At 39.6% G+C, this 20,655-nt stretch overlaps 1 protein-coding gene across 1 annotated transcript in view; it reads left to right on the top strand.

The window, feature by feature from the left end:
* The window catches only part of TMOD3 (tropomodulin 3), an 88,433-nt gene that overhangs the window by 37,926 nt on the left and 29,852 nt on the right, over positions 1-20,655 (top strand). The window contains exons 2-3 of the mRNA XM_059913295.1: positions 1,089-1,282; positions 6,822-6,978. Coding sequence (XP_059769278.1) covers positions 1,157-1,282; positions 6,822-6,978 — 283 coding nt within the window. The 5' untranslated portion in view covers positions 1,089-1,156. The remainder of the gene's footprint in view (positions 1-1,088; positions 1,283-6,821; positions 6,979-20,655) is intronic.

Raw genomic sequence — 20,655 nt, 5'->3', positions numbered from 1 at the left:
CCAAATCAGGAAGTCTAAGGATTACTTCTTATTCACATAGGAACATTTTATGAGGCAAATGATCCACATATATGGCTAGAATTTATAGAAATACTTCATTTTTACTTCACGCTTTTTGCAGTACTTATTTTAAGTATTTTTTTCCCTATAGAATAGTCCTGCTATATCTGGAAAGATGCTGCTTTTTGAGTCACTTCATAGCTGTTTGGGAGGGATGAACATGGTGAGGAAATGGTGAAGATCCTTTCCTACCACCAGACCCTCCTGACCAATCTTGCCAGTCAGTGGATGACATATCCCAGCATGGTTTTGAGTATTTTGCTGAAACGTTTTCAGAATGCTATGTTTTTTTCCTTTAAAAATGCCTTTTCCTAATAAGAATGCTAGTATGTATTGGTTAGAATACATTTAATATTTCATATTTAAAAAATAATCAGTGCACTTTCTTCAGAATTTTCTTTTATTTCGACTTGTAACCTAGATTACTTTGCCAAATAAATGTATTGTTTTCATAATGCAACAAAATATAAATTAGAAGAAAAATTGCAAAAAATTTTTTTAAATGAACCTTCTCAAAAAATGTTTTTTCCAATGGCCATTCCTCCCATGGAGAGTATATTAATATCTCTCCTATATTAATATTGAGTCAGAAAATAATGTTCTAAGCAATTTACAGGAAAACAAGCATGCCTCAAACATACTGTGCTTAAACAAAGTATTCTGGTAGCAATCATTTGAAAGCAATTGATGGAAAAAATTATATTTTGGCACATATTATAAGTTCTTCCCCCCTAAAACTCAGTTATCAGGAATCTAAATTCTGTCAAGTAGCTGTTTTAATGGATTTCAATTTTATTCTCTCCTCCCCCTCTTTTTTCCCAGTGTGGCTTTTTGTTTTTGTTTGGTTGCTTTTTGTCAACAAAAGACAAAAGGTAAAGACATTGAATGATTCATAGGCAAGGGTAGTGTGTGATACGTAGTCAAAGAATATATGACACATGGAAATTACATTTCATTTAACCTAAAATAGATCTAAGTAGGTGGGGATGACTTAATATTTTAAATGTTTTTGTTTCTTCTCTCCATAGCTTTAAGAAAAAAAATAAGAAATCACTTCTGACTGTACTGAATAGCAAAAATTAAGTGACTGCAAACCATGGCACTATCGTTCCGGAAGGACTTAGAAAAGTACAAGGACGTTGATGAAGATGAACTCCTTGGGAATCTATCAGAAATAGAACTGAAACAACTGGAAACTGTGCTGGATGATCTTGACCCTGAGGTAGGTGCTAGACAATAAAGAGAAATGAAATAATTTTTCAAACCCTTTGATACTAAGTAGCTGCCTTTGAACAGTTAGCTTTTCCATGACTTTTCCCTGACACTGCCATCCCCCTCCTCCTCTTTATCCAAATGAACTTTTGGCCTCCTTTCCAGTACCCCCACTTCTGCCTGGTATCTCTAATGACATGACTGTTCTAAACTATTTTCTCCAACATTTTTATTTTCAAACATCTCCTGAAATTTTCTTCCCTTTAAGAAATCTTTTCTCGGGCTTCCCTGGTGGCGCAGTGGTTAAGAATCCGCCTGCCAATGCAGGGGACACGGGTTCAAGCCCTGGTCCGGGAAGATCCCACATGCCGCGGAGCAACTAAGCCCGTGCGCCACAACTCCTGAGACTGCGCTCTAGAGCCCACGAGCCACAACTACTGAGCCCGCGTGCCACAACTACTGAAGCTCGTGTGCCTAGAGCCCGTGCTCCACAACGAGAGAAGCCACCGCAATGAGAAGCCCGCGCACCGCAACGAAGAGTAGCCCCCTCTCGCCACAACTAGAAAAAGCCCGCGCGCAGCAACGGAGACCCAATACAGCCAAAAATATATAAATAAAATAAATAAATTTATAAAAAAAAAATTAAAAAAAAAAAAAAGAAAAAAGAAAAGAAATCTTTTCTCTCTGGGCTGGGAAGAATGTTTTTGGTAAAATGCGGCAGATTATTAGCTCTTTGACATACGCCAGCCTCTATGCCTCTTCAGGGCTTCTGTACCAGGATGGCTGCAGTGTAGAGAGTGTCTCTAGAGGGTCCTTCATGACCTTAAATCTAATTATTACCTTTCTGAAAGATGCTGACCAAATTGGATCAAAGTTTCTAGTTACTGGTAGAATAGATCTAAGCAGACTCTGGGCAATACTGCAATCCATGTAGAGCGGAACTGAATATATGAATATATGTTTTATTTTGCAAAATGGCTGTTGCTTACCTTATGCATTACATAAGGCTAAGGTGGAGACCCTTGACCCTGGAATTGTTAATCCCTGGTATGTTTGGAGCGGTTGTTGCAGCAGGGCGTGTGCGGCTGGGAGGCAGTGAGGGGAGAACACTAAGGTTGTGGCTCCTTGATCTGAAGGTAGTGGCTATTTGCTAGGCTGCTTTTCTTTACCACATTTTATTATGACAAGACATTGACTTTTAGTGCCTTTTAAGGACTGTGGTAAGAGTTTGTTTTATGAAAGTGTTCATGTCACTACCACACATTTATTTCCTGCTAGAAGGTTTTCTAATTTATGTTGAGAATTACACCCCTTTTCTCAGCATTACTTTAGCACTTGAGTAATGTGTCAATACCACTGATCAAATCCCTTAACCATAATTGTTACTATAAGGAAGATTTTTTCAGTGCACCTAAGTCTGTGGGGTAACTCAGAATAACAGTGCTGTTTTGCAGGTTACAGCAGTATCTGCTCCAGGCAATGCAACCTATCAGACCTATTTGAATCAAATAGTAGGAGCATAAGAGTTCATCTGGTCCAGGGTTTCTCAACCCTGGCGCTGTTGACATTTGGGGCTGGATAATTCTTTGCTGTGGGGCTGTCCTGTACGTTGTAGGGTGTTTTGCAGCTTCCCTGGCCTCTACTCACAACATACTAATAGCATACCCTCCTGATTTAAAATGTACCTGGGATTTTGTTTTAGTCAGGTCTGATAGGATACCATACATGGAAACTTCCTTGAAAGAAGAGTTTATTACTTTCAGTTCCCAACAGCAGGAGGTGCACCAAGCCCTGCAGGGCCACATGGGGGAGCAATTGGGTTGGTCAGGAGGTAGGAGTGAGGAGCAAGTGTGGCCCAGAACTTTTATTGTGGTTTCCAAGGGAAGGAAAAGGTGAGACAGGGTGGACAGATTTGAGCAAGTTTAGAATTGGATAGTTTGAATAATTTCAGTGGCTCTGGGCTGCAGGAGTGGTCTCTCGTTGTCCAGTGCCTGGCCCTGGGCAGTTTAGGGCAGGGGAAGTATTGGCTTGGTGTGTGAGAGATGAAAGAGGTGGTCGGGGGTGTGGGCTCTGGATTGGTTGGTTTTCACATGAGAGGCACATGGCAGGGGCTGGGGGGAGTTGTTTGCTATCCCTAGGAATTAATTAGCCCTGGGAGGGGCAGTCTTTCCAGGATTAGCAAGGCCCCCAAGATGTCAAAACATCATAAAATACAGAAAATTTAAAAAGTGATTAATATGCCCTCCCCCCAGCTGTGACAATCAAAAGTGTTTCCGGATATTGCCAATTGTCCCCTGGGGTCTGAAAACACCCCTGGTTGAGAAACACTGATCTAGCGCTTGCCCTCTGTTTCACAGATGGAAAACAAAAGTTAGGTGACTTGCCTCAGTTATTACAATTAGGGAAAGAACTGAGACTGGATCCTTTACTATCTGATTGATCCCTGGCAGAGTCTAGTGGTCTTTCTGTTAAACTACAGTGAGTCCCCTTTAACTCCTGCTTTATTCTATAGGTCGAAAAGCTGATGGCTTATATTTTCTTCTTTGGAAATCCATGGCCTGCTTCTTGTATGGGGAGGCTTGGGTTCTAACTTCTGGATGTATTTTGCAGACTCCCCAACCCTAGTTGTAACTCCCCCAACCTCAGATACTGTTAGTTGAGACTAGAAGAACAGTGATGTTTACTGACAGCTTGCCACTCGTTGGGTGAAGTTTCTGGAAAGTGTTTCAGTAAAGGAACAGGGGAGACAAGAGGGCCAGGGCAGCAGCAGCTACTTCAACCAGAGGAACACACTGTACCTTACAAAGTCTCAGAAGGTAGATAAGAGAAGAGCAGGTGAAGTTTGTATATGGTGCTATTCTGTTATATTTTGGAGGGCTGTTTTACTTTCCTTATGCTGCATTCAATATATTTATTTGCTAACTTACTGTGTTTTCTCAAAACTTCTGTCTCAAAAAGACAGCCAGCCAGCCTAGGCAAAAGGTAGTTTTTTCGTTTCTAAGACTGGGAATAAATTATTACAACAAAATTCCACTGCAAGGGAGAAGCATGTAATTTTCAGTGGCAGTCATTTTAATGAGATTTTTATCTATTTGTTAAGTAATTATGATCCATTAACTTTCTTGATTAAAGTGTGCTTCTAATAAAGCTTAGCTCATGGCCTCCAAAGCCAGTTAGCTCTCATTTATTTTGTGGTCAAAGACTGTATTTAAGGAGCCAGGATTCCAGCTAACATATCATTTAAAACCTGTATGTTTTTTTTTTTTTAAATTATTTAATTAATTATTTATTTATTTATTTTTGGCTGTGTTGGGTCTTCGTTTCTGTGCGAGGGCTTTCTCTAGTTGTGGCAAGCGGGGGCCACTCTTCATCGCGGTGCGCGGGCCTCTCACTATCGTGGCCTCTCCCGTTGCGGAGCACAGGCTCCAGACGCACAGGCTCAGTAGTTGTGGCTCACGGGCCCAGTTGCTCTGTGGCATGTGGGATCTTCCCAGACCAGGGCTCGAACCCGTGTCCCCTGCATTGGCAGGCAGATTCTCAACCACTGCACCACCAGGGAAGCCCTAAAACCTGTATGTTTGACATGGGCTTGAACAGGCAGGTGGTATAATGCAACTCCATTGCTACCACCATGAAGTAGCAGTATGTACACATGTGCCTTATTGATGGTGAAGGAAAGTAACTTATATTAATTTGCCTTAACGAGCATTTTTCTTTAAAAGTATTCTCAAATCTTTATTCAGCAAATATTGAGGTGGGGGCAACCTATAGATCTCAAGTACTATGCTAGGCTTAGGAATATGAGAGTGATCAAAACAAATGTGGTCTTTGCCCTCATGATGTATAGTCTGGTAGGAGTGTGAGGAATTAGACATTAATCAAATAATCGTGCCATATATAAGAGCATATAATGGGAGGTCGGGAAAAGCTTTCCTTGGGGGAATGGAGCTGCAGTCTGAAAAATGAGTTGCAAAAGAGGATGGACAGAGCATTCCAGGGAAAGAAGTATATGGCACGTACAAGGGAGGAACAAGGGCTGATGTGGTTAGAATGGAGAGGGTGTGTGAGATGAGGCTAGGGTAACCTTGGGGAGTGGGAGTGAAGGTTGAAGAGTATCAGCAACTGATCCAGGGAGACCAGTTGGGAGGCTAATGTAATAGTCCCTCCCAGCTTGGATCATCGTGTAGACCAAAGTAATGGTATTGGAGATGAAGAAAAGTTAGACAGTTTTTTAGGAAGTAAAAATGGATAGGACTTGATGGTTTGTTGAGAATGGATTCTTCATGTGTAGGTCTTGTCTTGATTTCAAAGTCTGAGGGTAGAAATCTTGTGTTTCTTTTTTATATTCCTATAGACAATTTTGTGTTGTAGAAACATTTTTGGTGCATGGTTAGGAAAAACCTCTTTTGTATTTCATCTTGATAGGTGAGCTTTCTGTGTTATGCATACACCATTACATGAGGAAAACACAAAGGCGAATTTTATGAAAATTATTGTGGATTTCAGCAAATGGCCAAAGTTGAAGTGCCATATTTTCTAGTTATAAAATGAGTATTTCTTATTATCATTATCTATATAAGATCACTCTTTGTAATGAAAAATGATCTTATAACACCTAGGAGATTCAGCATCCTTGCCAATATTGTGAGGTGTTGTAGAACAGAGTTGGCCCTTTTGTGTAACTTTTCTGGCTGCCTCCCATTTTCAAAGCAAAGAATACTTGGGAATTGTGAGACAAGGTAGTATCACCTCTTCGGTTTTTGACTAGCAAAAAGATGCACCTCACATTGTTTAGTCACCACTTGTTATTCCTGGGCTTAGTGAAAATACAGAGTAGGGACTAAAAGAGACAACTTTAGTCCATTGCCTCTCACCCCTCCCCCACTCTCAGTTACTCCATGCACTCAAAAAGTCTGTACCCAGGTGGAAACCTAGGGATATAACTCTTGCCGTGAGAATCTCTGAGTGTCTTGAGTAGCAATGACAGTGGTTGCTGCAAATACGTCCTAGTGCTGATGTATACACACATACGTACACATAGAAGTTGAACCTTTGCATTTAAACACAAACAAGTAAACATTAATATCCTGATACCCTACTGTATGATACACATGTTTTTCTTCTGAGAAAGCCTTTATGATGAAATAGCAGACATTATGAAGGACTATGATGTATATAGTCATTTAACATTCTTTTGCAATGGAATTCTTTTCTGTTTACATATATGCTGAGCTGTTATTAAGCATTACAAACTATTTTTCATTACTGTCCCAGGATACTTAAAAAGTAAAGGGTGTTTCCTGCTAGTAGAATACTTTCTGAAGAAAAGGTGCATGTGCCTATTTTAATAATAATGTAAGTGAATTCTACCTAATTTTAAAAAACGTTGTTTGGAACACTTTTATGTTGCTGCCCTAAAACCCTGTAATGAAGTCTTTAATGCCTACATCCCATTCTAGTCTATAAATCTTTCTTAGATGGTAACATCTGGACGTATATAGCATTGGCATTCTTGCTGGTCATAATGGCTGATTCATTCTCTTTGGCAGAATGCCCTTCTGCCTGCAGGGTTCCGGCAGAAGAACCAGACATCAAAGTCTGCCACAGGGCCATTTGATAGAGAACACCTCCTTTCATATCTGGAAAAGGAAGCTTTGGAGCATAAGGACAGGGAAGACTATGTGCCCTACACTGGAGAAAAAAAAGGTAAGCACAGAATTTTGAAGTCATTATTTGACAGCACTTGATTTTTCTGCTTACAGGTAGGACTGGAGAAAATATTTTTAGAGGTGCATCATTGATAGCCTCAAACATATGACACTGTTGACTTTAAAAATTATTAGGGAACTTCCCTCGTGGCACAGTGGTTAAGAATCCTCCTGCCAACGCAGGGGACACGGGTTCGAGCCCTGGTCTGGGAAGATCCCACGTGCTGCGGAGCAGCTAAGCCCGTGTGCCACAACCACTGAGCCTGCACTTTAGAACCCACGAACCACAACTACTGAAGCCTGCACGCCTAGGGCCTGTGCTGTGCAACAAGAGAAGCCACTGCAATGAGAAGCCCATGTACTGCAGCGAAGAGTAGCCCCCGCTCGCCACAACTAGAGAAAGCAAGTGCACAGCAACGAAGGCCCAACACAGCCAAAAATAAATAAATAAATAAATTAATTAAAAAAAATTATTAGGTAATTTGGGCACTTTCTTTACATTCACCGACTTGGCCAGTAAGTTCCTTGTTAATGATTTGTTAGTGAGGTTTTATTACACAGTGATTTTTAGTTCTCTTTAGAATTCTTTAGTTCTCAACTGTAACAAATATTAAAAGTGTACTGAGGTAAAATTTTAAATGCACTACTGTGTTACAAAATGCAGTGATGTCAAAGTGCCACTCATTTCTAACTCCTGTCTTTAAAGTGGAATGCCATAAGAAAATTCAGGACATATTTTCAAAGACTCTTACCCTACAGCCTTCCTTATTAATTCAGTGATCCATAACCATTATAATTCTAATTGTCAGTGCTTCAAAATCATTACTTTCAGGAAATTCTTCTAGTCCAAGTCCTTCCCATTGCAGATTTTTTGTTTTTTAATTTATTTTATTTATTTATTTATTTTTGGCTGTGTTGTGTCTTCATTGCTGTACTCAGGCTTTCTCTAGTTGCGGCAAGCGGGGGCTACTCTTTGTTGCGGTGCACGGGCTTCTCATTGCAGTGGCTTCTCTTGTTGCAGAGCACGGGCTCTAGGTGTGAGGGCTTCAGTAGTTGTGGCACATGGGCTCAGTAGTTGTGGCTTGCAGGCTCTAGAGCGCAGGCTCAGTAGTTGTGGCAGACGGGCTTAGTTGCTCCGCGGCATGTGGGATCTTCCTGGACCAGGGATCGAACCCGTGTCCCCTGCTTTGGCAGGCAGATTATTAACCATTGTGCCACCAAGGAAGACCCCCATTGCAGATTTTGACCTTAGCTAGCCTCAGTGGAGAAAGAGTACAGCTATAATTTAAAAAGCTGTCTATATAATAACATTTAACATGAAGTAAGTTAAATTTCTCAGCTTTCAATACAGGTTGGCCTAAGAAGCCAGATTCTGCTTGCACTCCTATTTAAAATGCTGTGCATAGAACACTGGGGAGTGGTGGCAGCAGTAGAGTTGATCTTCAGCTCTTCCAGGCACTGTTTTTACATCTGAATCCTTACTAGGCCAGGCGGGGAGAATGGTTAGAGCATAGCGTTTTCTCCTAGTAAGGCTTTAGCTTTTTATTTGGGAAGGAAGCCCTTCTGGCCACAACTCTGTTACATGACTATCCCTTAGCTGCAGGGGAAGGTGGAAAATTCATTTTAGTATTCCCACCTCTGTAATAGACGAAGGTTGTGAATGGCTTTTGAGTAGGTATTATTCCACAGGGTCTGCCCATGCCTTTTCAAAATTATCATCCCCAACCCCTCTGCTCTTCTTATCGACCCCACTTCCCCTTATCTCTAGTTGAGAATCACTACCTTAGATACTTGTATTAGGGTTCTCCAGAGAAATAGAACCAAAAGGGTATGTGTGTGTGTGTGTAGAGAGAGACAGAGAGATTTATTTATTCATTCATTCATTCGTTCATTCATTCCTTTTTGTAAAAATTGAGGTATAGTTGATGTACAATTTATAAGTTTCAGGTATACAACACAGTGATTCACATTTTTAAAGGTTATTTAGTTTTTATATTTAGTTATTATAAAATATTAGCTATATTCCCTGTGCTGTACAGTATATCCTTGTAGCCTATTTATTTATTTATTTTAAAATATTTATTTATTTAGGCTGCGCCGGGTCTTAGTTGCGGCACGTGGGATCTTTAGTTACAACATGTGGACTCGTAGTTGCGGCATGCATGCGGGATCTAGTTCCCCGACCAGGGATCAAACCCAGGCCCCTTGCATTGGGAGCTTGGAGTCTTACCCACTGGACCACCAGGGAAGTTCCTAACCTATTTATTTTATACATAGTGGTTTGTACCTCTTAAACCCTATCCCTATTTTGCCCCCACCCCCTTTTCTCTCCCCCTGGTAACCACTAGTTTGTTTTCTATATCTGTGAGTCTGTTTCTTTTTTGTTGTATTCACCAGTGTGTTTTATTTTTTAGATTCCACATATAAGTGATAACGTGGTATTTGTCTTTCTCTGTCTGAGTTATTTCACTAAGCATAATACCATCCAAGTCCATCCATGTTGTTGCAAATGGCAAAATTTCATTCTTTTTAATGGCTGAGTACTATTCCATTGTACATACATACCACATCTTCTTTATCCGTTCGTCTGTTGTTGGACACTTAGGTTGCTTCCATATCTTGGCTCTTGTAAATAATGCTGCCATGAACATTGGGTTCATGTATCTTTTTGAATTAGCGTTTTTGTTTTCTTCAGATGTATACACAGGACTGGAATTGCTGTATCATATGGTAGTTCTATTTTTAGTTTTTTGAGGAACCTCCATACTGTTCTCCACTGCTGCTGCATCAATTTACATTCCCACCAAGGGTTCCCTTTTCTTCACGTCCTCACCAACTTTTGTTATTTGTGGGTTTTTTTGATGATAGCTGTTCTGACAGGTGTGAGGTGATATCTCATTGTGGTTTTAATTTGCATTTCTCTGGTGATTATGACGTTGAGCACCTTTTTATGTGCCTGTTGGCCATCTATTTGTCTTTGGAAAAATATCTCTTTAGGTCTTCTGCCCATTTTTTAATCAGGTTGTTTGTTTTTTTGATGTTGTGTTTTATGAGCTGTTTATATATTTTGGGTATTAACCACTTATTAGTCATGTCATTTGCAAGTATTTTTTCCCATTCAGTAGGTTGTCTTTTCGTCTAGTCAGTGGTTTCCTTTGCTGTGCAAAAAGCTTTTAAATTTAATTATGTCCCATTTGTTTATTTTTGCTTTTCTTTTGCCTTAGGTGACAGATCCAAAAAAATACTAAGATTTATGTCAAAGAGTGCTCTGCCTATGTTTTCTTCTAGGAGTTTATGGTTTCAGGTCTTACATTTAGGTCTTTAATCCATTTTGAGTTTATTTTTGTATATGGTGTTAGAGAATGTTCTAATTTCATTCTTTTACATGTAGCTGTCCAGTTTTCCTAGCACCACTTACTGAAGAGACTGTGTTTTCTCTATTGTATATTCTTGCCCCCTTTGTCATAGATGAGTTGACCATAGCTGCATAGGTTTATTTACGGGCCCTCTATGTGTCATGTTCCTCAGGCCAGGCCTTAAAAGCCATGTTACAGTATTGTAGACATGAAGAAGGGCAAGTTTACCTTCAACAATTGGAGAACTTTGGTTGCAGAGCTCTGTTTTGAAATATAGCTGAAAGACGGCTCTCGGCTTCTTTTTTTTTTAAAATTTATTTATTTATTTTATTTATGGCTGTGTTGGGTCTTCGTTTCTGTGCGAGGGCTTTCTCTAGTTGTGGCAAGCGGGGGCCACTCTTCATCGCAGTGCGCGGGCCTCTCACTATCGCGGCCTCTCTTGCTGTGGAGCACAGGCTCCAGACGCGCAGGCTCAGCAATTGTGGCTCACGGGCCTAGTTGCTCCGCGGCATGTGGGATCTTCCCAGACCAGGGCTCGACCCCGTGTGGCCTGCATTGGCAGGCAGATTCTCAACCACTGCGCCACCAGGGAAGCCCCGGCTCTCGGCTTCTTAAAGCCACCCTGGAGCTCATCCTTAAATTGGTTGGCCTTGGTTATTCGTAGTCACTAATATGCCTTCCTTTCTTTGGGTCTCATCCCCAAGATTTTGATCACATTCCAGAAGATCCTCAGAATAATTCATCTACATCGTATTAGCATACCTTCCAATCAAGCTAAATGTGAATCCCCTCCTTAGCTCTGAGAATTCAGAAGCTTGTTTTTTTAAGCTGCCTCTCCAATGACCCTTTAGCTGAACACCTGGGTTGAGTCCCAGGTTTCTTACTTAATGGCTTATTTCACAGGAGATAGACTTTCAGATGGAGGATGCCTTCCCAGACAGAAGAGTTTCTCCTGGTTCTTCTTAAAACAGTTTGCAAACCTGTTAAGAAATAAAAGCATTTTACTGTTTTGGTGTACTCACACTAGTGAGAATCTGTGAAATGTGCCATTGTTCTCTAAACTAAATCGTTTTTCATACTAAGATGACTGGTTTCAGAGTTCAGTCCCCAATGGCAGTATTAGTTTTCTGTACCAGGGAATGCTACAGCGATTCACTCAGTTCCTTGAACTCCTTTCAAGTTATATGCCAGAATCTCATAGGGATCTCTCACTGTAAATTATTTTTAAAGATGACTACCCAATTCTCTTTTAAAAGAAAAATTGGGAACCACTAAAAGGAATAGTTATGCAACTACTTTCTTATATTCTGAGACTAAATGATGATGATTAATTATACTTGTTATTTTTTAACTTAAAGACACACTCTTTCTAGAGCTAAAATTATACAGAACTGGTATGACAAAAGGGAATCCCCATAAAACTGAAAATTGGACATTTCATGATTTTTCTTTTTGACCATGAACAAAAGCTATACACTCATGCCAAATTTTATCTTTCTAGATCATCTCAGAATGCCTTGAAAAGACCTACAGAGTAAGAACACTTGAGGGTTGTTATACAGAGGTATATTAGTAATTTCATTTTGTGATTTGTGAAATGGTTGTTTATAATTGTACATTTTATAGAATTAAAAGCATATGTCAACATCTGAGAAGGAGGAATTCATCCTAATTAGGTGAAATTCAAGGCATTATGTCTTCGATGCATTTTGGGAACATTTTGTCCTACAGTAATAAATGTTCCGCTTTTAATAACTGCAATTTTGTTGACAGCAAAAAAGAAGGTATTAGGCAGCTAATAAGGCACAGCTGACAAAAGATGTATTAAGGATTGTTTTTAAGTGCATTGTTTACAGTAGAATCCACAATATACATCTGTTAAGTTCATCTAAATCTAACAAGCTCATGGTAGGAATGGTATCATGGTATCAAGTAATCTTGGTAGAGATTAATGGAAATGTCTTTGCTATGAGCCTACTATGTTCAAAGTGTTGACAAACTAAATGTTTAAGAAAATTAAAACAATAACATAATTGCAATGTTCCTTTTACTTGAAGATATAATATTAAACTTTTGGGAAGCTTTTTACCTCTTTCTCCTTGAAATGTTGCAGAAGATGTAACTGAGGTGTAGACCAAGGGTGAAGGAGAGTATTCATCCAGCTCTTTCTCATTCCTGAGAATGGTGAAAATGCAGAGTTCTGACTGGTTATTATTTCTCATCATATTTTTACATATCTTGAATATTCTGTCTCCAGGATAGATAAGGCTCAGAGCCTTGCCATGGATTTGACACTTAGAGAAATAATTGGGCCCAGTTTTTAATACTTCTTACTGACTCTCATTTTGCTTTGCTTTGCCAGGAGTCTTCCTCCCCACGTCGAACATCACACTTTACCCTTACCTAGCCTAAGACTTTTTTTCCCCTCATTGTCCCTTATTTCATAGACTAGAGCCTGATGCACCTTGTACACTCTCTCCTGTGCACCACCAAAGAATCCCTCCCTTCGAGCCACTGACACTCCTAGGTTGGGCTCCTCCCCTCCTTGAAGATCACGCCTATGCTCCCAGTTGGCCCTTGGGGTAGAGCCGTCTATTCTTTCTGGTGGTTTCCCTTCCTCTCCTGGATAAAGGAATGCCCTTGGGTTTTCTTCCCAAGAATCTCCTAGGCCCTGCTCTGTTTACTAAAGGTGAATTTAACCAGATTGCCTTAAACTAAGGGTTCTCATATACTTTCTAGATTACTTATTCACAGTTACCTTAGCCTTCCAGAAAACTGACTATAGTCACTCTTCTGAAAGATGCTTCCCTCCTCTTTCTGAGTACATGATTTCTTTTTGGAGGAAAGGCAGACTTGATTCCTTAAACCAGAAGGATCATAGTTATAAACTGCCTAAATCAGCAGGATTATTTAACTGCGAGTGTGCAGTTGGTTTCCACTAAATTCAAGATAAAGACTGGCTCTATTTTTGTACTCAAATCTCATAAATTCTAAATGTCCTTTATATACCTCTAAAAAGTGGTCTTATCAGGCACTGATATGTAGAGTGGGCTATTTAAATTAGTCATGCAGGCGCAGGCAACTCCTTTGGAGACTGGTCACTGTATCTTTTGAATGATTCACTCACTACTCCTTTGGGGTGAGGAGTTAGCCTGATGGATTGTTCATGTTTTATGGGAAACTTTCCCTGTATAAACATACCCACTCTGGATATTCCTTTCCCGCCAACATGTCTGTATATAATTTGCATACCACAGAATTTTGATTTTAATTGTTCCAGAATCATACACTGTGAGGCTGTGTTATTAGGTTTTTTCTTTTCTTCTTTTTTAATAGATCTTTATTGGAGTATAATTGCCTCACAATACCGTGTTAGTTTCTGTTGCACAACAAAGCGAATCAGCCATATGCATACACATGTCCCCATATCCCCTCCCTCATGAGCCTCCCTCCCATCCTCCCTATCCCATCCCTCTAGGTCATCACAGAGCACCAAACTGATCTCCCATGCTTTGCTGCTGCTTCCCACCAGCCAACTATTTTACATTCGGTAGTGTATATATGTTGATGCTACTCTCACTTTGCCCCAGCTTCGCCCTTCCACCCCATGTCATCAAGTCCATTCTCTATGTCTACCTCTTTACTCCTGCCCAGCAACTAGGTTCATCAGTACTTTTTTTTTAAGATTCCTTATATATACGTTAGCATACGGTATTTGTTTTTCTCTTTCTGACTTACTTCACTCTTTATGACAGACTGTAGGTCCATCCACCTCACTACTAATAACTCAATTTCGTTTCTTTTTATGGCTGAGTAATATTCCACTGGATATATGTGCCACATTTTCTTTATCCATTCATCTGTCGATGGACACTTAGGTTGCTTCCATGACCTGGCTATTGTAAATAGTGCTGCAGTGAACATTGTGGTCCACGTCTCTTTTTGAATTATGGTTTTCTCAGGGTATACGCGCAGTAGTGGGATTGCTGGGTCATATGGTAGTTCTGTTTTTAGTTTTTTAAGGAACCTCCGTACTATCTTCCATAGTGGTTGTATCAATTTACATTTCCACCAACAGTGTAGGAGGGTTCCCTTTTCACTACACCCTTTCCAGCATTTATTGTTTCTAGCTTTTTTGATAGTGGCCATTCTGACTGGTGTGAGGTGATACCTCATTGTAGTTTTGATTTGCATTTCTCTAATTATTAGTGATGTTGAGCATCTTTTCGTGTTCCTCTTGGCCATCTGTATGTCTTCCTTGGTAAAATGTCTATTTAGGTCTTCTGTCCATTTTTTAACTGGACTGTTTGTTTATTTGATATTGAGCTCCATGAGCTGTTTGTATATTTTGGAGATTAATCCTTTATCTGTTGTTTCATTTGCAAATATTTTCTCCCATGCTGAGGGTTGTCTTTTTGTTTTGTTTATGGTTTTCTTTGCTGTGCAAAAGCTTTTAAGTTTAATTAGGTCCCATTTGTTTATTTTTGTTTTTATTTCCGTTACTCTAGGAGGTGGGTCTAAAAAGATCTTGCTGTGGTTTATGTCAAAGAGTGTTTTTCCTATGTTTTCCTCTAAGAGTTTTATAGTGTCTGGTCTTACATTTAAGTCTTTAATCCATTTGGAGTTTATTTTTGTGTATGGTGTTAGGTAGTGTTCTAATTTTATTCTTTTACATGTAGCTGTCCAGTTTTCCCAGCACCACTTATTGAAGAGGCTGTCTTTTCTCCATTGTATGTTCTTGCCTCCTTTGTCATAAATTAGGTGCCCATATGTGTGTGGGTTTATCTCTGGGCATTCTATCCTGTACCACTGATCTATCTTTCTGTTTTTGTGGCAGTACCATACTGTCTTGATTACTGTAGCTTTGTGGTATAGTTTGAAGTTGGGGAGCCTGATTCCTCCAACTCCGTTTTTCTTTCTCAAGATTGCTTTGGCTATTCAGGGTCTTTTGTGTTTCCATATGAATTGTAAGATTTTTTGTTCTACTTCTGTGAAGAATGCCACTGGTAGTTTGATAGGGATTGCATTGAATCTGTCTATTGTAGTATAGTCATTTTCACAATATTGATTCTTCCAATCCAAGAACATGGTATATTTCTCCATCTGTTTATGTCATCTTTGATTTCTTTCATCAGTGTTTTATAGTTTTCTGAGTACAAGTCCTTTGCCTCCTTAGGCAGGTTTATTCCTAGGTATTTCATTCTTTTTGTTGCAGTGGTAAATGGGAGTGTTTCCTTAATTTCTCTTTCTGATTTTTCGTTGTTGGTGTATAGGAATGCCAGAGATTTCTGTGCATTAATTTTGTATCCTGCAACTTTACCAAATTCATTGATTAGTTCTAGTAGTTTTCTGGTGGCATCTTTAGGATTTTCTACATATAACATCATGTCATCGGCAAACAGTGGCAGTCTTACATCTTCTTTTCCAATTTGTATTCCTTTTATTTCTTTTTCTTTTCTGATTGCCATGGCTAAGACTTCCAAAACTATGTTGAATAATAGTGGCGAGAGTGGACATCCTTGTCTTGTTCCTAATCCTAGTGGAAATGCTTTCAGTTTTTCACCATTGAGAATGATGCTTGCTGTTGGTTTGTCATATATGGCCTTTATTATGTTGAGGTAGTTTCCCTCTAAGCCCATTTTCTGGAGAGTTTTTATCATAAATGGGTGTTGAATTTTGTCGAAAGCTTTTTCTGCATCTATTGAGATGATCATATGGTTTTTATTCCTTAATTTGTTAATGTGGTGTATCACATTGATTGATTTGCATATATTGAAGAATCCTTGCATCCCTGGGATAAATCCCACTTGATCATGGTGTATGATCCTTTTAATGTGCTGTTGGATTCTGTTTACTAGTATTTTGTTCAGGATTTTTGCATCTATGTTCATCATTGATATTGGTCTATAATTTTCTTTTTTGTGTGATATCTTTTTCTGGTTTTGGTATCAGGGTGATGGTGGCTTTGTAGAATGAATTTGGGAGTGTTTCTCCCTCTGCAATTTTTTGGAAGAGTTTGAGAAGGATTGGTGTTAGCTCTTCTCTAAATGTTTGATAGAATTCGCCTGTGAAGCCATCTCGTCCTGGACTTTTGTTTGTTGGAAGATTTTTAATTACAGTTTCAATTTCAATACTTGTGATAGGTCTGTTTATATTTTCTAATTCTTCCTGGTTCAGTCTTGGAAAATTGTACCTTTCCAAGAATTTGTCCGTTTCTTCGTTGTTGTCCATTTTATCGGCATATAGTTGTTTGTAGTAGTCTCTTATAATCCTTTGTATTTCTGCAGTGTCAGTTGTGATTTCTCCTTTTTCATTTCTAATTTTATTGATTTGCGTCCTCTCCCTTTTCTTCTTGATGTGTCTGGCTAAGGGTTTATCAATTTTGTTTATCCTCTCAAAGAACCAGCTGTTAGTTTTATTGATCTTTGCTATTGTTTTCTTCATTTTATTTCATTTATTTCTGCTCTGATCTTTATGATTTCTTTCCTTCTACTGACTTTGGGTTTTCTTTGTTCTTCTTTCTCTAGTTGTTTTAAGTGTAGAGTTAGATTGTTTATTTGAGATTTTTCTTGTTTCTTGAGGTGAGATTGAATTGCTATAAACTTTCCTCTTAGAACTGCTTTTGCTGCATCCCATACAGTTTGGGTTGCTGTGTTTTTGTTGTCATTTGTTTCCACATATTTTTTTATTTCTTCTTTGATTTCTTCAGTAATCTCTTGGTTATTTAGTAGCGCACTGTTTAGCCTCCATGTATTTGTGTTTTTTACAGTCTTTTTCCTGTAATTGATTTCCAATCTCATAGCATCGTGGTCAGAAAAGATGCTTGCTACAATTTCAATTTTCTTAAATTTTCTGAGGCTTGATTTATGACCCAAGATGTGATCTGTCCTGGAGAATGTTCCATGTGCAGTTGAGAAGAAAGTGTATTCTGCCACTTTTGGGTGGAATGTTCTATAAATATCAATTAGATCTATCTGGTCTGTTGTGTCATTTAAAGCTTGTGTTTCCTTATTTATTTTCTGTTTGGATGATCTGTCCATTGGTGTAAGTGGGGTGTTAAAGTCCCCTACTATTATTGCGTTACTGTCGATTTCTCCTTTCATGGTTGTTAGCATTTACCTTATGTTTTGAGGTGCTCCTATGTTGGTTGCATAAACATTTATAATTGTTATATCTTCTTCTTGGATTGATCCCTTGATCATTATGTAGTGTCCCTCCTTATCTCTTGTAACAGTTTTTATTTTAAAGTCTATTTTATCTGATATGAGTATTGCTACTCCAGCTTTCTTTTGATTTCCATTTGCATGGAATATCTTTTTCCATCCCTTCACTTTCAGTCTGTATGTGTCCCTAGTTCTGAAGTGGGTCTTTTGTAGATAGCATATATATGGGTCTTGTTTGTGTATCCATTCAGCCGGTCTGTGTCTTTTGGTTGGGACATTTAATCCACTTACATTCAAGGTTATTATTGATATGTATGTTCCTGTTACATTTTCTTAATTGTTTTGGGTTTGTTTTTGTGGGTCTTTTTCTTCTCTTGTGTTTCCCGCTTAGAGAAGTTTCTTTAGCATGTGTTGTAAAGCTGGTTTGGTGGTGCTGAATTCTCTTAGCTGTTGTTTGTCTGAAAAGCTTTTGACTTCTCCATCGAATCTGAATGAGATCCTTGCTGGGTAGAGTAATCTTGGTTGTAGGTTTTTCTCTTTCATCACTTTAAGTATATCCTGCTACTCCCTTCTGGCCTGCAGAGTTTCCACTGAAAAATCAGCTGATAACCTTATGGGGATTCCTTTGTGTGTATTTTTTGTTTTTCCCTTGCTGCTTTTAATATTTTTTCTTTGAATTTCATTTTTGTTAGTTTGATTAATATGTGTCTTGGTGTGTTTTTCCTAGGGTTTACCCTGTATGGGACTCTCTGTGCTTCCTGGACTTGGGTGACTATTTCCTTTCCCATATTAGGGAAATTTTCCACTTTAATCTCTTCAAATATTTTTTCAGACCCTTTCTTTTTCTCTTCTTCTTCTGGGACCCCTATAATTCGAATGTTGGTGCATTTAGTGTTGTCCCAGAGGTCTCTGAGATTGTCTTCAGTTCTTTTCATTCTTTTTTCTTTATTCTGCTCCTCGGCAGTTATTTCCACCATTTTGTCTTCCAGCTCACTTATTTGTTCTTCTGCCTCCGTTATTCTGTTATTGATTCCTTCTAGTGTATTTTTCATTTCAGTTATGGTGTTGTTCATCTGTTTGTTTGTTCTTTAGTTCTTCTAGATCTTTGTTAAACATTTCTTGTATTTTCTCAATCCATGCTTCCATTCTATTTCTGAGATTCTGGATCATCTTTACTATCATTACTATGAATTCTTTTTCAGGTAGATTGCCTATTTCCTCTTCACTTGTTTGGTCTTGTAGGTTTTTACCTTGCTCCTTCATCTGTGACATATTTTTTTGCCGTCTCTTTTTTTTTTTTTTTTATGAGTGGGATTGTGTTCCTGTTTTACTGGTTGTTTGGCCTGAAGCTTCCAACACTGGAGTTTGTAGGCTATTGGGTAGAGCTGGGTCTTGGTGCTGAGATGAGGAACTCTGTGAGACCTCACTCTGATGAATATTCCCTGGGGTCTGAAGGTGTCTGTTAGTCCAGTGGTTCAGACTCAGAGCTCCCACTGCAGGAGCTTCCACCCGACCCCGTGCTAGCAAATCAAGATCCTGTGAGCCATGTGGGGTGGCAAAAAAAAAAAGAGAACAATAACAAAAAAAAAATTAGACTAGGAAACTAACAGATATGTTAGAAAGAATGTAAAAATAAAAATATAGATGAATCAACAAGTGGAAGGTACATCAGTACCACAATAGTAAAAAAAGAGGAGGAGGGAAAAGAAAAATAATAATAAATAAAAGGAGGGGGGGAAGGCCTTGGCTGTGGAGAGCAGGGCCTAAGCAAGGGTGAGGTTTGGGTGGTGGGCAGGGCCAATGCTCAGGACACACAGCACTGGAAAAGGCCCTGGGGGCTGTGTGGGGTGGGGCTTAGGCTCAAGGAACAGAAGGGTCCCAGTCTCAAGAGGGCAGGGGACCTCACCTGGGAGCCCAGCAGGCTTCCTGGGCTCGAGTGGGTGGGGCAAATGCCCTCCTCTCCTCTCCTGCTCCTCCGGTCTGGGGTGTGGGAGGGCCCCTCCCGCCTGCGTCTCCTGATCTCCCTGGCCTCCCTCCTATGCCCCCAGGACCCATGTGGCCTGGAGGGGGCTTTGGAAAGGTGGGGAGCCGGCTTGGGAGCTCAGCAGGCTCCCCAGTCCCAGTGGTCCAGGCAATCACCCTCCACTCCTCTCCTGCTCTTCCCGGAGAGTCCCTCCCACCTGCCTCTCCTAATCTCTCCTGCTTCAGGGGTGCCGATCTTGTCTGGCCTCTACTTCTCCTACCCCCTCGGTCCCCCTACATCCTACCAGTTCACTCTGGGGTTCCTCCTGTCTCCTTGGGGGTTAGAGTCCTCCATCAGCGGCCGGCACGTGCCCTAGTTGTGGGGAGACGCTAACTCCCCGTCCTCCCACACCACCATCTTGACTCCTCCCCCCATGTTTTTTCTTTTTAGTTGATTTAAGCTTGTATATCCTCTTGATGCATTGCCCATTTTGTCATTATGGAATGACCTTCTTTATCCCTGGTAATATTCTTTGCTCTGAAATCTACTTTGTCTGATATTAATATAACCAATCTTGCTTTCTTTAGATTAGTTTTAACATAGTATATTTTTTCTGTTTGTCCCATCAGTTCTTTGTTCTCTTTCCTCCTTTTTTTTTTTTTTGTTTCATATCTTCCATGTCTCTATATAACATTTTGAACATATGGAATATAATTATAATAACTGTTTTAATATCCTTACCTGCTGATTTTATCATCTGTCATTGCTAAGTCAGTTTTGATATATTGATTTTTTTTTTCTCTTCCTTATGGGTCGAATTTCCCTGCTTCTTTGCATGCTGGTAAATTTTTATTGGATACCAGACATTATGAATTTTAACTTTTTGGGTGCTGGATATTTTGATACCCCTATAAATAGTCTTGAGATTCATTCTGAGACAAGATTTAGTTACTTGGAAACAATTTGATCATTTGCTCCTTTAGGGTCTTGCTTTTCAGATTTGTTAGGTGGGACTGGAGCAGCGTTTGGTCTAGGGCTCATTATTTCTCCACTACTGAGGCAAGACTCTCCTGAGTTCCCTACCCAGTGCACTGTGAATTATGAGGTTTTCCAGTCTGGCTGGTGGGAGCACATTCTATTCCCAGCCCTGCATGAGCCTGTGCACTGTTATTTCTAATTTTTTCAGATTTTTT

This window comes from Balaenoptera ricei, chromosome 2, assembly GCF_028023285.1.
Source record: "Balaenoptera ricei isolate mBalRic1 chromosome 2, mBalRic1.hap2, whole genome shotgun sequence".
Taxonomy (NCBI): domain Eukaryota; kingdom Metazoa; phylum Chordata; class Mammalia; order Artiodactyla; family Balaenopteridae; genus Balaenoptera; species Balaenoptera ricei.
Note: the sequence above shows the minus strand (reverse complement) of the source record. Positions and strands in the feature narration are given on the sequence as shown.